This window comes from Fulmarus glacialis, unplaced genomic scaffold (genome assembly GCF_000690835.1).
Source record: "Fulmarus glacialis isolate BGI_N327 unplaced genomic scaffold, ASM69083v1 scaffold3041, whole genome shotgun sequence".
Classification (NCBI taxonomy): Eukaryota; Metazoa; Chordata; class Aves; order Procellariiformes; family Procellariidae; genus Fulmarus; species Fulmarus glacialis.
In genome coordinates, this window is record NW_009191982.1 from 9,479 (window position 1) to 25,064 (window position 15,586).

Below are 15,586 nucleotides of genomic sequence, written 5' to 3' on the forward strand. Positions count from 1 at the left end.
ACTCATGTAAGAGGGGTCTCTGAGCAGTTTCATAGATAATTGAACAAGCAGGAGACTGAAAGACATTTATATTTGGTCTTGCTACTAAAAATAAGGCTTGGGGTAAGATGTGCACTGTCGTGCATGTGCGCTAAATACATACATATATTATGACATGCACAAACTATACTCCAGAAAGGAAAGCGTAACTCTTCTCGGTTAGCAATCTTACAAGTTTTCAAAAACCACTAATTATTTTTAGGCAGCAGTATTTCAAGTTGTCAGTACCCTCTGCATTTGTGCTGGCACTTGCGGTTCCATCTTTAAGTCCACTCTGGCTTGTTATTTTAACAGGTTAACTGTACTCTTGCCTTACTAATGTTCCTAGAAGAGCACAAATGATTATAAAGAAAAAATGAAATTAAGTCGTTCAACAGTTGTCTTCTCACAGGTGTTTGTAATCATGTGTAATATATTGCAAGGAGGAAGTGTAAGCAAAGCCTTTTTTAAGAAAATGCAAATATATCATTTAATTCTTTAACGTATTTGTGTCAATAAAACAAAGGAAGTTCATAAACATTTCCTTACACTTAAAACCAGTTTCACTGCTAAAACACAGGAAGTACCCATCTTTTTAGAAGGCACCATACCAGAGCTTCAGAAACGCAAAATTTTCATCTTCACCTTTTTGGTTATTACAGACTTTCAGCCTTCTTTTTATAACTGTCTAGAATTCTGGTCAAGATTGACAACAGATCTTCAGACATGAATTCTTCATAGTCTCTGTCAATTTTCACATTCTGTTCATCAAGATATTTCTAGAAAAGAGTTACAGAAAGTTTATTAAAACTATCATGGTCTCTATTGTACTGGTTCTGCTAAAGCATTTTAAGCAATCATTGCACAGGTTAAGTGATTTCAGTTAAACACTTCTCTGAAAGACATCTACCAGAAGCAGCTTAAACCTGACAGGCTGTTACTGCTGAAATTTAATGATTAATTCTGATTATTTATACCAAAGGTTTTGTCAACAAATTTAACTAGAATCCACAGACTCAGTGCAGCAGCCTTAAATAACTGATACTTCATTGGAAAGAGTAAGTTCTAATTTCCATGTGTTTAACTGCAGTTGCAAATGTCTCTAGAAAGATTTAACTCTGAGTATCAAATTTTAGCTTACCTCTATAGATACTACATGAGTAGCAATCACTTCTAAAAGACGATTCAAGTTATCACCAGCTTTCCTGCTCTCTTCTGTTGTTGTTTGCATAACAACTTGATATCTAAAAAGTAAAGACACTCAAAGTCAAGTCCGTAATTATAAAATTCCTGACATCTAAAACAATCAATTCACCAAGTCTGATATATCATCATGTTTAGCCATAATTTTTTCTATTAGTATTAACTTGAACCATGTTAGATTTGTATATTAATACTCAACTTAGAAGAAAAAGGACCGTATTGTGCTAATCGGTAAGAAACAAAGTACCTTAGAGTCAGAATAGTCTTTCTAGGCTTTAGGCTGTAAAATGTAGTTGTCACATAAGTTCGGAAACAAACTAATTTCCTTACTACAACCATATATATGAAAAAAGTGACATGGAAAACAGGAGTTCTGATACAGCAGACAAACGTTCTAGCAAAATATTAAGTGTCGAGGAGAAACATTTTTCAATTGTGAATATGTGAAATTAGTATACTGAGATGGATACCCACTCACCAAAGAATTTTACGTTAGGATTCAAGAAGATGTCTTTACCCTTAAAACACATAAAAACCAAAATAAGTTACATAAACAACTTGAAGTTATGGGCCTTACTGTCGTTGAAGATCATGCAGTTCATTTGTGGCTTCACTGAGACCTTCATTGACACCACTCTCAAGTAGTTGTTTATGCTTCTCTAACAATTCCAGTTCATTTGCACATTTTTGCTCTTCTTCTTCTGCCTCCTGTAAACGTAAGAAAAGAGGAAAAAAAAATTGCATAACTCAGGAATAATTAGGATTTTTTTTCTCCTTTATATTCCCTGATTACATCCTGATACTTGAATTCAGAATTCACACAAGTAACTCCAAACTCAGAACTAAAAAAGACCCAAGGACATCCCTCCAAACCTAAAGTTTCAGGTATTTTCTGTATAATCTTCCACCCAAAACCAGCCTGACCTTCCCTTTATTTCTCTAACCGTATTTCAAGGTCTGTGTTGCAGCTATTTTCCCTTTAAAGTTAATCTCAAGAAGTGCTGTTTACATACTTTAACTAGCTTAGAAATCAAATGCCATGAACAACTGTTTCTAGGCTAAAAAAAATAGAATCACATTTGACTAAGAAAATTGCTTCTCCCTTTTGTGTCTGAAAGATGAGTACAGAATGTGAGCAATCATCTCTCCAAGGAGAATGACACTGTTGACACTATACTTGGCACAATTAAACGCACAAAACCAAACTAAATTCCACCATCAACTAAACATGCAATTCTGGTAAATTCCTGAAACATCATCCTTCAAAAAATAATTTTAATACTGAAGTCTTATGGATAACATTTTAAAAATTACACAAGGAATTCCATGACTATGTCTTATTATAATCATCCAGTTGCAACTGATGCTAATCGGTAAGAAACAAAGTACCTTAGAGTCAGAATAGTCTTTCTAGGCTTTAGGCTGTAAAATGTAGTTGTCACATAAGTTCGGAAACAAACTAATTTCCTTACTACAACCATATATATGAAAAAAGTGACATGGAAAACAGGAGTTCTGATACAGCAGACAAACGTTCTAGCAAAGTACTAAGTGTCGAGGAGAAACACCTTAAGAGAAAAGCATATGCAATAGCATAGATCAAAAGCTAAAGTTCAGGTGTTTTTGAAAGCAATAAACTAAATTAATTGCCTTCAGCCACCTAAGCATGTATTAGCAACAAAATAACCCTGTTTTGTGGTTATAGCACAGAAGTTTGGATTTGAAAGAGCAGATATGCTCTAGCTTAGTTCAAAAAGCATTTTTCTCCTGGGCACCATAGCCCCACCAAAGCCATGCTGAAGCAGCCACTTAGTTGTTAACTAAGAGGGCTACATTTTGTCGCTAAACTAGAAGTGAGGAAAAGGATAGGGACTGCTCCCCTACTGGGGAAGAACAAAGCAAGCAACAATTTTATATCGTTAAAACATTTAATGTGCTTTTAGTCAAATAATGTTTTCCTTTTTTTAATAAAGTGATTAAACATGTTTACTAAAAACTGTAATAGAAACTGAATAGAAAAGGCAGATTCCGTTAACTCTAAAATCTCCTTCAAGCACATGCTTTAAGACACCCTGAGGTCAGGAGATGATTGCCGCTGCTTTTATTACTGGATGTAGTAGCTTATGATTTACAGGATCTGCCAAAGTATGATGTCAGATTCTCTTACCAGAAAGTGAAAACTGACTCACTTAAGGTAGCACTCAAGTATTTCTGAAAAGAATGAGATTCCTGCAAGAGGAACAGAAGGAGGCAAGGGCAGAGGTCCAAACAAACAAAAATGCGAACTAAAAACTTACGTATAAATACAAAGATTAAGGATAAGGATATCATTAAGGATAAATTGTCATCAACCTATAAGAGGTTCTACCTTAAGCTTCTGATGGTAAAGATCATCCAGCTTTTCAGCTTCTTCTTTCAGCATTTTGACACTGCTTTTCTTGTCCACTAGCATTACATTCACCTAGAACGAAAACATAACCAAGAAAATATAATTCAAAAAGAATTACAACATATAAATCCATGCCATCACAAACAACACATGGTAGCCCAGAAATATTTAAACTGGGCCAGGCTGGGATGGCAGGAACATTCTTCATAGCAGTCTGTATGGTGCTTTGTTTTGGATAAGGGGCTGAAACAGTGTTGGTTACACACCAATGTTTTGGCTATTGCTGAATAGTGCTTGCAGAGCATCAAGGCTTTCTCTCCCTCCCGCGGCCCCTCAGTGAGTAGGGCAGGGGTAGGTGAGAGGTTGGGAAGGCACATAGTCACGACAGCTGACCAAAATTGGCCAAAAGGATATTCCATACCATATACTGTCACGCTCAGCAATAAAAACCGAGGTAGGGGAAGAAGAATGGGAAAATAAAATTCTCCTTCTTCCAATCCACCCTGAACCCAACACTGATAAAAATCTTCCTGATGACAGGAGTGTCAGTGATGGTAAGCCACATAACAGACTGAAAGGGCAACTTATTAAAAACAAATCTTTCCAGTGTTTATGGTCAAATGTATGTAAGCTGCATAATCTTCAATGCAGGGAATACACATTATTTCACCCAACAGAAAGAGACCCTAATTCTCACAAAAACTTTTAGGTTCCATCATAATTAAAGCAATCTTCTCACAGCTTTCCTCCCTGCTGCCCAAAAAAAGCCCCAACCCAACAAAAAAACCCCAACAAAACCAACCCAAACAAAAAACCCTACACCCAAAAAAAACCAACCCACCACACTTCACACATGCAAAAGGTCAAATGAGACCAGCAGATAACATTATGGTATCTTAGTCCTAATCTTCATTAACCAACACACCTGTTCCAAACTATCTTCCAAACTCATTTTATGTTGAGTAGCTTTCCTAATTTCTTCCTCAGTCTGGTTTATGATCTCCGTAAGGGGAGCCTGTAATACACATAACAAGAAGATCTGGCTAATGCAATTTGTTAGTTTGAACTAAGATGTACCCCAGCACATCTTTTCCCTCTCCCGTTTTCATTTAGGCTGCTGTACCCTCCAATACCAAATTTCTTTCCCATACTATAATGTAGTTATGGCAATGCATCACACAAGCTTTTCAATGAAGTTTCATGGAGAGGTTAAGAGAGACCTTTCCAACATTTCCAAAGAAACACATTTTTTTTGTGAGTGGTAACAGAAACATTCAGTGTTGACTCTACTTACCTTGATCTGCTTTCTGTATATGACTAGGCACTTTGGTCCTGCCTCAGGATTAAACTGAATCTCAAAGTCGTGGCCTTTGGAATTCTCAGCACTCACTGGAATTAATTTCAGTTTTCGAGCCAGTTTATGATACTCTGCCAGTTGCATTTCGATCTGTTCAGAGGAGAAAAAGGCAAAAATCGTAGAAGAAATACAAGTGAAAAACTTCACAAAAAGTATTCATATAGTACTTTAAACAGGTTTCTGAGTTGCTCTGTATAAACATGATTCCATGTCATGCCACAGTATGCAAGAGCTGTATGTATTGACAGTCCAGCAGTTTGTATTGTTTGAATTAAGTGCTGTTTTATGATTTTTTCTAGAGTTTGCTCTGCAAAGTTTCTCAGTGTGTATGGGTGAGAATACATTTCCATTATGCTCAAAACAGAAAAGGGGCAAAAAAAACCCCCAAAAAAACATTTTTCAGAGAGATTATAAACAGAAGCCATTCTTGTCACTTTAGCCTGTTAAGACATATCTATGCTGTTGTTACATTACTTAGGAAAGAAGTTAGCAATAGTCCAAGTCCCAAGTTTAAGCTTGCATGATGAAAACTGATAGCCACCTCTCAGTGTGGTAGGGTTTTCACATACCGCCTCTTTACTCCTAGCATATTTTAGCTCTTCATTCCACAGCTGATGTTCTTCTGCTTCCACTTCCTTAGTCAGCTTGTTGATGGTTTGCTGCAACTCATTCCTCTCATGATTTATTCTCTCAATGTCCGCAACTGAGTACTTTTGGTTATCAAAGATATGCTGGAGTCGGGCATTCTCCTGCTTCATTGCTTCTACTTCCATTTCTAAGTTCACAAAACATTCGTGAAATGGATGTAAAATACCAGCCTATATAGTTAAATGTAATCTCTCTGTATTTTTATGAGTAAATAATATCTGTATTTCATTACTCCAGTGTACAAACAGCTATCAGCCAAAAAAAAATCTCTTTATTAGCATCCATTTTGGAAAGTTTATTTGTAGCATCATCATACACTAAGTATCTCACTCTGTCCCAAAGCTGAGAATTACAGTTATTTTAAACCTATTTCTAACTTCACGATCCCATTTGTGACCAACGCTTTCTTACCTGCTGTCTCAACTTCCTCATTAACACCTTCCATTTTTTGATCAAGGATGGCTATATGCGATTCCAGATTAGCCAAATAAGCCTGGTATTTCTGGACATCTGCTTGAAGAGATGATTTCAGGTTTCGTAGTGATACTCTACGATCCTAGTAAATGGATAGAAAGAACAACCACTATTACATTAATCTAAAATAATGATCTTAGTTTTCAGGTAGGACAATAGCATAATTGCTCAACTTCAGTAGTATAAATATAAAATTAAGGAACTTTAATAAATTTTTATCTCTGTGACAGCTGAATCAAGTTAGGCATCTTTAAAATATTAGCAAAGAAGGCTGAAAAGATGGTTTGTACCTTAATTCTTGCATTTCAGCATTTAGTCTTTGATTTGCATTAGGCATTGCATTAAGAACGTTCTTACTACAGGTAATTCACAACTTAAGTATAATAATACATAAAGGACAGATAAAATTAAGGGCAAGGAAAGCTGGGAATGCAAGCAGCACATTTTGCACAGTAGGCAGGAGTCTCAATTTGCCAGCTGCACAGCCACTAAACCATTTTTAAACTCATGATTTATTAAAAGTAGAATCCATCTTTTCAAACAAAATATTTTCCTTAAAATATATTGTTACCACTGAATCCCATGCTCTCATCCCCTAAGAAGTTCTCATACCAACACTTTTGGAAAGGATAATGTTGAAGTTCAGAAAAAAAAAAGTGATTCAAGTATTTTATTAATCTTTCAAGTCAATGCAAGATCTCATTACCTGAAAATATCTGCACAATATCAAACAAATAGCGACTGAAGACTCCACAGTAAATGCCTTGTACTATAATGGCATAGGGTCTAATAACCTGGCCTAATTAAAATCTCATAGAGCACTGAAAATAATTTTCCATTTGTTGTAATGTATCATCAGTATCTTTGTTTAATAATGACAGTAATGGTCAACAACAGAAAATTCAACTCCACCATATAAACAAGCATAGACACAATTTACTAACCGGCTCGCTTTCCTTTTCTTTTTCTAGTCTTGCAATCTCTTCATGAAGTCTTTTGTTGTCAGCTGCTAAACCTTCTATCTGGCATTCATCTATATTAAATAAATCCTCTGGGGGGGGGGAAAAACCAGGAGGGAGGTGGTTACAAATTAATCTCACCTATCATCACCTAATCTGAGTATCTGTGCTTTTAGCTTCAGCACAGTAAATACCCATTATCTGGACAATTATTTTAAACTTAAAAAAAAAAACCAAAACCCAAACCAAAAAACAGCCAACAAACCCATTAAAAAACCCTTTCATTACAAAGCAAATAGGCAAAAAACCCAAAACAAACAAGAAAAGAGTTTCAGTCCTCATATCATAAAAGAGCTCAAAATCACTCCTGTGAGATCAGTTTCCAAACTCTCATACAGCCCACACTATAGGATAGTGGTTGTTACGTAAGTTTCATCTGTTCCAGCTTCACAAGGTTTGTATACTGATTTGTATAATCCTTTCTCATCCACATATTTCTTTGCCTCTCAAGACATCTTTTCCCTTACTTCCCTCAGTCTTTGCCAAACAATGGCATGATTACTTTTTCCTACTAATATCTAGTAACAGTCTTGTAGCTTATGTTTCCTCTCCAACTGATGGCTCCAGCTTGTAACAGAAGTGTCCTTAGTCTGGCTTTTCATAGGAGGGGCACAGGAAGCGAGAGATATTTTTTCTCCTTGTTCTTATATTCTGTTTGTATTTCTGTAGGTGATGAATGAATGAGTCAAAAAAATTAATAATTTTCCATCTCCCTGAAGACAAACACAGGTGCATGCTGAATCATATATGGGAACCTTCACAACAGAGTTTGGAACTCTTGCAGACTGTTTTCAGAGCTTTTAGAAGCTGAACTTTTTTTTTTTACTCATCAGATGTGCATCCTCTGGTAATATTTTTTTTTTTAATTGTTAACTTCATCAGACAGAAACAAGAATCATCTGCACAGATGGAATTTGTGTCTGAAGAACTGTATACTGCTTTTCTGTCACAAAGCCATTGAAAACAATAGGGTTACACAGGTACAGCTGACAGCAGAGCATGACCCATCTGTCTGTACTAGTAACAATGCATAAAAAGAAAAGAATTAAGTCAAAGTAACTGAGACGTACTCGGGAATATCAGGTTCCCTTATCTCAGATCACTTTCACTTGTAAACTGAGCAAAACTGATGCTAGGAAAAAAGAAATCAGTAACAGTTAAATACTTTATACTTTACTTAATTTTGACTGCACTTCTGCATCCAATTCTTCAAAAGTGTCTCTCCCTTTCATGAAGTGCTCATAGCACTTCGCAGAGTAGTCCATGAAAAGCTGAAAACAATTTAAGAAGTTTTCATTTCAACGATTCAAAGGGCTGTAAAATATCTAGATAGTCTAAATCTACTCATCCAATGAAATTAAACAGACAAAAAATATCTTTCACTGTAAAAATCAACTTTTTTTCCTCCCTTTAAACATAGAATGTCAACAGATTATATCCAGGCAGGAGGCATCTAGAATTCACATTAAGAAAGGTCTTGAAATACTTGATACATTTTTCTGGGATACCTAACAAGGATAGTAGATACAATATTTAAGAATTTATTATCTTGAACCATATGATCCTCTCAGGCTAGCTTATGGAAACTGTAGGTCTGTTTAACAGACCTCGTCAGTAAATATGACCACTGTACTTCAGATGTGCAGATGTCAGAGAACTGATCTAGAATTCTAGAAATCTAGAAGAGAGGTTACCCAAAAAGAATTTACTGGAGATTTTAAATTACAGATCTTTCAGAAGCAATTACACCAGTGTTGTAAATTTTGTTTCAACATGTATGCATATGTATCACTGTATAAGCATACATTTAGTTTAAAAGCATTTTTACTTGTCAACTGTCAGGTTTGTAACTTTAGTCCAAAATTATGATTTAAATTGATTTTTTTCTAATTAAATGTTCTGGCAGATCATACAACCCCTTCCAAACATCTGCTGTGAGTTAACACTGAGTTAAATCTGAGTAGTACTAATAATCTATGATAAATTAGAAAGAAAGCAAGCTGCTGGATTTTTAAGTGCCCGAATTACATTGCCACCCTATTTTGTGGCTAGGACATTAAACATTACAACCAATTTTTAAATGGTAAACTGAGTAGATATCAGCAAGAACCACCACATTTATAATTAAGTCACTGTCTTTACACTGTACTGCTGTTAACGTTAGAAGACTCAAGCGCTAAAAAGAAATATACCTGAGACTCTACTAAGACAATAAACAAACAGCATAATGACTCCCTTTCTCCACAAAGCAGAACAGAAACAGCAGCAACTCAGAATAAGGCATTTAATTTTAATACCCAGTCTTCACCAATAGATTGGCCATGATGCCTGCTCAGGAAACTAGTTGATCAGGCTTTTTATATAATGCTACTATACTTCCTAAACAGCTCTGTGAATATAAAACTGCATGGAATATATAAATACAGTTAAAATTTTTGTGTCATATTTAAATTGTGCTGTTACAGCATATGGCAAAATTCAGTTGAACAATTCTGATAATCATTTACTTTTTATGGTACCTTATTATGTACAATTCCATCATCTGTCTCTCCTCCCCAGCTCTGTCCATCATCAAACGATGGTGCATTTTCCCTCATGGCAGCATACAACTGAAAGGCACAGGTGTACATACAAAGAGCAAGTGTGAAGATTCCTACTAGTTTTCATATTAGTTTCATGTTCGTGATAAGAAGCAGAGTAACATTGGATTAGGATTTCAGCAAGCAGGGTGTAATGGTGCTGCTTCAGAATGTGATCAATCACATCAGGGTAATGAGCCTGTGTTTAGTCGACTAAAAGCACAGATGAAGAGGCATTAACTGGACATTTAACACCGCCAAATTGCTTTGCTAAACCAAATGTATCTTTTCAGCAAAAAGGATGGGATTTTCACGTGTGCCAAATTCAGCAGTGGTGAACTTCTGGCACAGATTCCAAATTTTGCTCAGACCTGAGCTGGCAGCAGCAGAGAGTTACCACTATTAAAAAAAAAAAACAAACACCAACAAACTACCAAACCAACCCCCCCACTCTATACAACAATCACAGAACACTTGAATAATTGCTATTGAAAATTCCATCCCTAGACTTCAAATTTAGAAGATGGCAGATGTCACAAGAAGATCTGCACTGAAGAAACATGATTATACCCATTAACTTTTCACATTTTTATGTATGTATATATTGTAATTTCCACCCCCTTCTCATACACAAATTTATCCAGTGCACACAGTAAAAAAATGATTATAACATAAAAACTCAGTTTAAAAGTTACTAAAAGTAAGGCTAAGGGCTAGCTCTCAGATGGCAGGTAAGAACACTTACCTTTTTCTTTACATAAATATCAAAGAGATTTTTAGAAAGCATTTAAAAGATCTGTATTGAAATTGACATTCCAGCCTGAAAAGTGGAAATATTTGGCTTAAAGAAGACAAATGCTACCTTGACACAATCAATCAACCAAACCAAAGCTGTCACGATCTGAGGCCACGTATGTGGTGCTCCCACTGTGTACATGGAGCTTTTTGACAAAGGAAAGGGGTACCTACAAGGCAAAAGAAAATACGTTTTTAATAGCTATGGCAAACAGTGATGAAAACAAAACAGCACATTTTTGCATGTAGATCAAGGCACAGAAGGAAGAACAAACTCAATGTACTTTTACTGTACATCAAAGGGAGATAAGCTGAGTTCTTACAGCACTTTTTTATTCGTTTATCATGGGTTTCTTATTTTGTGATTCATAGAATCATAGAATATCTCAGTTTGGAAGGGACCCATAAGGATCATCAAGTCCAACTCCCTACGCCTTGCAGGACTACCTAAAACTAAATCATATGACTAAGAGCATCGTCCAGACACTCCTTGAACTCTGACAGGCTTGGTGCCGTGACCACTTCCTGGGGAGCCTGTTCCAGTAACCAACCACCCTCTCAGTGAAGATCCTTTTCTAATGTCCAGTCTGAACTTCCCCTGACGCAGCTTCATTCTATTTCCTCGTGTCCTATCACTGGTCACCAAAGAAAGGAGATCAGCACCTCCCCTCTGCTGTCCCCCTTGAGGAAGTTGTAGACTGCGATGAGGTCACCCCTCAGCCTTTTCTTCTTCAAGCTGAACAAACCAAGTGACCTCAGCTGCTTCTCGTAAGTCTTGCCCTCGAGACCCTTCACCATCTTAGTCACCCTCCTCTGGACACACTGTAATAGTTCAATGTCCTTCTTATATTGAAGCGCTCAAAACGGCACACAATACTCGAGGTGGGGCCGCACCTGTGCGGTGTAGAGTGGGACAATCACCTCCCTTGACCAGCTAGCTATCAAAGAAATTGACTTTTTTTGCATATCCAAAGACTAGGAACAATTAAGGCCTTGTACAAAAAAGTGCAAACTATTCCTTCATACACTCCTTAGCCCCTTCCTATTCAGCTTAGTATGTTGCCTTGGTCTTGGTAGCAGCCAGATCTGTCTTTTTCTTTCTGAGGGTACTGTCTTTCTCTTTCTGAGGGTACTGTCTTTCTCTTTCTGAGGGTACTATGGGAGGAGAGATGGGCACTGCAGTACTAAGGAAAAAGGAGTGGGTGCCCTGTGAGCATGAGGTGATTCATGATGAGACAAAGACCTCAAAGGAAAGGCAACAAATGCAAAGGGGGGTGTAATAGTCCAATGGATGATGTTTAGACTTCCAAACTGGGTGTGCAATCCTGAAAGATTTCCTAACATATGAGAACAAACTGATACACAGGAGTCCTTTTCTTCGAAGGCAAGATTCTTGCTTCTTGGGTCAAATGCACTTTGAAAACAGAAAAGCAGCTGACAATCAGCTTAATGTCATGCAATTACAGAAAAGAATTTCAGAACAATTGCATATCAAAGTATTAATATTACCTATAAATACAGAACACACAAAGGCTATACTGCTGATTACAGACATCCTCTCAAGATCTTCCGCACTTCTGTGTTCCTTGATTTGTAGATTTTATTCCATCTTTAGACTGACAGCTGCCCAAGTTATTTTAAGAACATAGGACAAGAAGCTACTGATAAATTGACAGTTCTAAATAAGCGCTCATGAGCAATTCCGCCTGAGAAATTTTTTAAAATGAATTATTTAGGTCCGTTTTCTAACTCTCAAAAGACAACTTAAACTGAGTTCTCAAAATAAGTCTTTTTATCTAGGATTACACTCTTGGTGCAGCAGAATGAAGCCTCTTCAGAGCAACTGCCTTTTCAACATTTCAGCTAGGTCAGCAGTTTCAAATAGGTTAAAACAAAATTTTATTAAGATACTGAGAAGTGAACAGAACAGACTTATACCTACATCTAAGGAGCCCTGGCGCTTTGACACCGTCATAGGCTCAAATCTACAGAAATAAAATACACTTCACTTTTTTTTAAGTGAGACTGAAAATTCATGGTTATCAACGGGTAGAGGATTTTCTTTCTTGGAAAGTGTTGGTGCATTAATGATTCTAAACACTTACTGAATAAAGATTAGAAATAAAACACCCAGCTACTTAGTGTTTTTTTCACCTCAGCTGTCATTTTTCTTATTTCCACCCCCTGCTTTGAAAGCAGAATGAGAGGCATTCCAGGAAAAGTGATTTTTAACTAAATGAACTGGATGCAACATTCTGAAATTGTTTTTTAGTTCTTGGATTTTAACAGAATGGACCAGAAGAGTCTGTCAAAAAAAAAAATGTGTCTGTCTTTCGAAGTTTAATACAAATAAAGATAATTCATTAGATTTTACATTACAAAGCAAGCTTCCAAGAGCCTATAGTTCTGCAAGTTCAAATATAAAACATATAGTAGAATCTGAGAATCAGAGAGTAAACTTAGAGCTAAACAAAAGTGAAACAAAATAATCACAACATTGCAGTTTCAGAGTCTCATCTGAATAAAGAAGCCTATCTGTTCTCCCCAGGTATCCTGCAGAATTCTTAGCTTTTAAATTTCTAGCTGTACCATACCTATTTAGCACAACAGACGAACAATAATGATCTTACCCAAGCTCTTTAAAAACTCTGGGAATTTCCTCTTCAAATTTTGAGTCAGGCAGTTCATAAGAAGGGCAGAGAAATCCATAGATAAAAGTGAAGATTTTTAAAAAGTCCTTAACCGATGGAGACTGCAGTGATTTCATGGAAACATTATGGGCGTAACCATTCCCAACAAGAAACTGAGAAAAAGAAACATGGCATATTAGTCACTAAATAAAATCTAAAGTTGAAAACATGAAAAATAAATATTTGATTAGTATCTTTTATGCCTAATAGCGTATGTCTAGAATAAGTTAATAAGTTACCTCACAAAGCTGCTTGATACATTGTTGGATGAATGCCTTGTCATGAAGTGGCCTGGGATCCTTGATCTTTTCTGTACCGAACACACCATACTGACTGTTGCGTGAACCTCCAGCCCCGCTAGCTCTAAGAACAAAAAATAAATACAGTTCTTGTGACAATACATATAAAGAACAACTCTCTTAATGTTTAAGTCACTAGAATTGCTATTTTTATGTTTCTTTTGCATTTGTTATGCAAAGGGATGCCTGAAGGTTTCTCTTTATCTAAAATGATTGGAAAACCAACATCAACCTGGAAGCCATGATGCACACATACAACAGATGCATCCTAGATGAATATTTTCTTCAGTTTATTGAAAGAAATAAAGTTTTACAGAGCAGAAAAATACCCCAAAGATGAAGAAACAAAATGATGTAGGTGAATGAAAATAAAGACTAAAATATTTAAGGAATACTTAAATGGCATAGATCCCTGCAACAGTGGGGTCCTATGGAAGAAGATACCTGCAAGAACACAGAAAACCATGAACTAAGCTGAAAGATTATAGAATTTTGGAAGGTTTGCATCTTAGAGAGAAGAAGAAACGAAGGCAAAGGGTACTGGAGATATCATTCTTCCTTAAATAGGCAAATGTATTGAGGAGCTCTTAAGGTCTGCAGTGCATATCATTCCCAAGAGGAAGGACAGCTCTCAAAGCAGTTCCTACTCCACAGCATTATTGTTTAGTGATCAAAGAGTTTAGGAAGGCAGACCTCAAGGACTGCTGGCCTCAGATCCATTATTCCCTATAATGAAAATCTGTCAAGACAGAAAAATTACAAAATGATGTGGGACTGTTGTTGTTTTAATTTACAGTACAGAGATCTAAAGCTATCAATACCTCTTCCCAAAAAAGCTGACTTTTCTTTCCGAAGTTCCAGGTGTAGGTTTGCTCATGCTTAGCTTCCCAAATGTACCTCTGTCCTTCCTGAAGAATAGGGAGAAGGATTCAAGTGACTATTTCTACCATTTCATCTTTTGCTCATGTAAGAAAACTATAAACACATGCCTATAAGCCGAAACATCTTCAGCATAGCAGCATCTTAGAAAAGTCAACTGATTTTAATGCATTATTTGTCCATTATCAAAACTACTTCTGCAAGAAGATTTATAAGTGTACATTTTATATGCACACGCACCCAGCCGCCTCCTAAGAAATATGTAAGAAAAAGTATTACAATTTGAAATGTGTCACAGGTATACAAATAAATTAAAGAAAGTTTTTTGCAGAACTGGAGCACTTGTGCAAATATCCTTGGCTGCAGGGAGTTTTCTTCTCGCTGCTCCCATTCTTTTTTCACTTTTTTTCACTTGCTACTCACACACTCAAACACACTACAGTAAATCTCTTCAGAGTTAGTTTTATATACCTATTCTTAGCAAGATTATCAGCAACACTTACATCTGAGGTGTTTGAAGACCCATCTTGTTGTTGTCTTGCACTCTCAGTGCCATTAGAGATTGCCGACCACTGCTTCCGGCAATACTTGAGCTTCGTCTCATTGTGACTAAACTGTAAATCACAATCTGTTAGTATTGGAAAATCCAGGATCTAAGAGTACATGCTTTTTTAAACACCACAATGACTTTCTAAAGAGTCAGAATAAGCAAGTAGAACTGTACTTTGGACCAACCAGTGTGACAGACAGGTAACAGAAATATTGGGTTCTCTTTTAAAAAAAAAAAAAAAAATTAATAGGAAAAAAAAAAGCGTATGTCAGATTCCAGAACTACATAGCAGCAGCCACAGCCTTTCCAATTAACTATTTTATTGACGAAAGTGCTAGTGCTTGTTCCAAACCTACTATTTTGCCTTTATTTGTATCTGGTCATTTCTAACATACAGGTTCCAAAAGCAAAACGGCTTAACAAGTTTTTCAGTCCAATCAGCTGGGAGGAAGGCCACACTAACATGACTACAGTTTCTAGCACGTCAGCCATCCATCTGTTCCTTAGCCACTAATTCTGAGCCTGCTTATTGATCTTGCAAATGATCTTAAGGTATCATAGCAAATAGCTGGAAAGCCTATTCTGAAATAATATTATGGCTATCTCCAGACTACACACACAAAATATAAATCAAACTGGAAGTATCGAACTGTCCCCACAGTGGTATTAAGTGGGATTTTGAGGGA

General features: G+C 36.4%; 1 protein-coding gene across 1 annotated transcript; it reads right to left on the bottom strand.

The window, feature by feature from the left end:
* Positions 1 to 496: 496 nt before the first annotated feature.
* NDC80 (NDC80 kinetochore complex component) lies at positions 497 to 15,043 on the bottom strand. The gene is made up of 16 exons (XM_009586866.1): positions 14,854 to 15,043; positions 14,293 to 14,379; positions 13,412 to 13,535; positions 13,113 to 13,285; positions 10,550 to 10,652; positions 9,628 to 9,717; positions 8,286 to 8,379; positions 7,034 to 7,140; positions 6,027 to 6,171; positions 5,537 to 5,742; positions 4,905 to 5,057; positions 4,536 to 4,625; positions 3,590 to 3,682; positions 1,799 to 1,929; positions 1,160 to 1,262; positions 497 to 797 (listed from the first exon to the last, which is right to left on the bottom strand). The coding sequence occupies exons 1-16, from the start codon at positions 14,952 to 14,954 to the stop codon at positions 675 to 677; spliced, it is 1,923 nt and encodes a 640-aa protein (XP_009585161.1). The 5' UTR covers positions 14,955 to 15,043; the 3' UTR covers positions 497 to 674.
* Between the last annotated feature and the right edge of the window lie 543 nt (positions 15,044 to 15,586).

Coding starts and splice junctions, on each gene's coding strand:
- NDC80 (XM_009586866.1), bottom strand. CDS start 14,954: ATGAGACGAAGCTCAAGTATTGCCGGAAGCAGTGGTCGGCAATCTCTA. Junction 5,058..5,536: donor ATGCTAGGAGTAAAGAGGCG/GTATGTGAAAAC, acceptor TCCTCTGAACAG/ATCGAAATGCAACTGGCAGA. Junction 798..1,159: donor CTCATGTAGTATCTATAGAG/GTAAGCTAAAAT, acceptor ACTCTTTTCTAG/AAATATCTTGATGAACAGAA.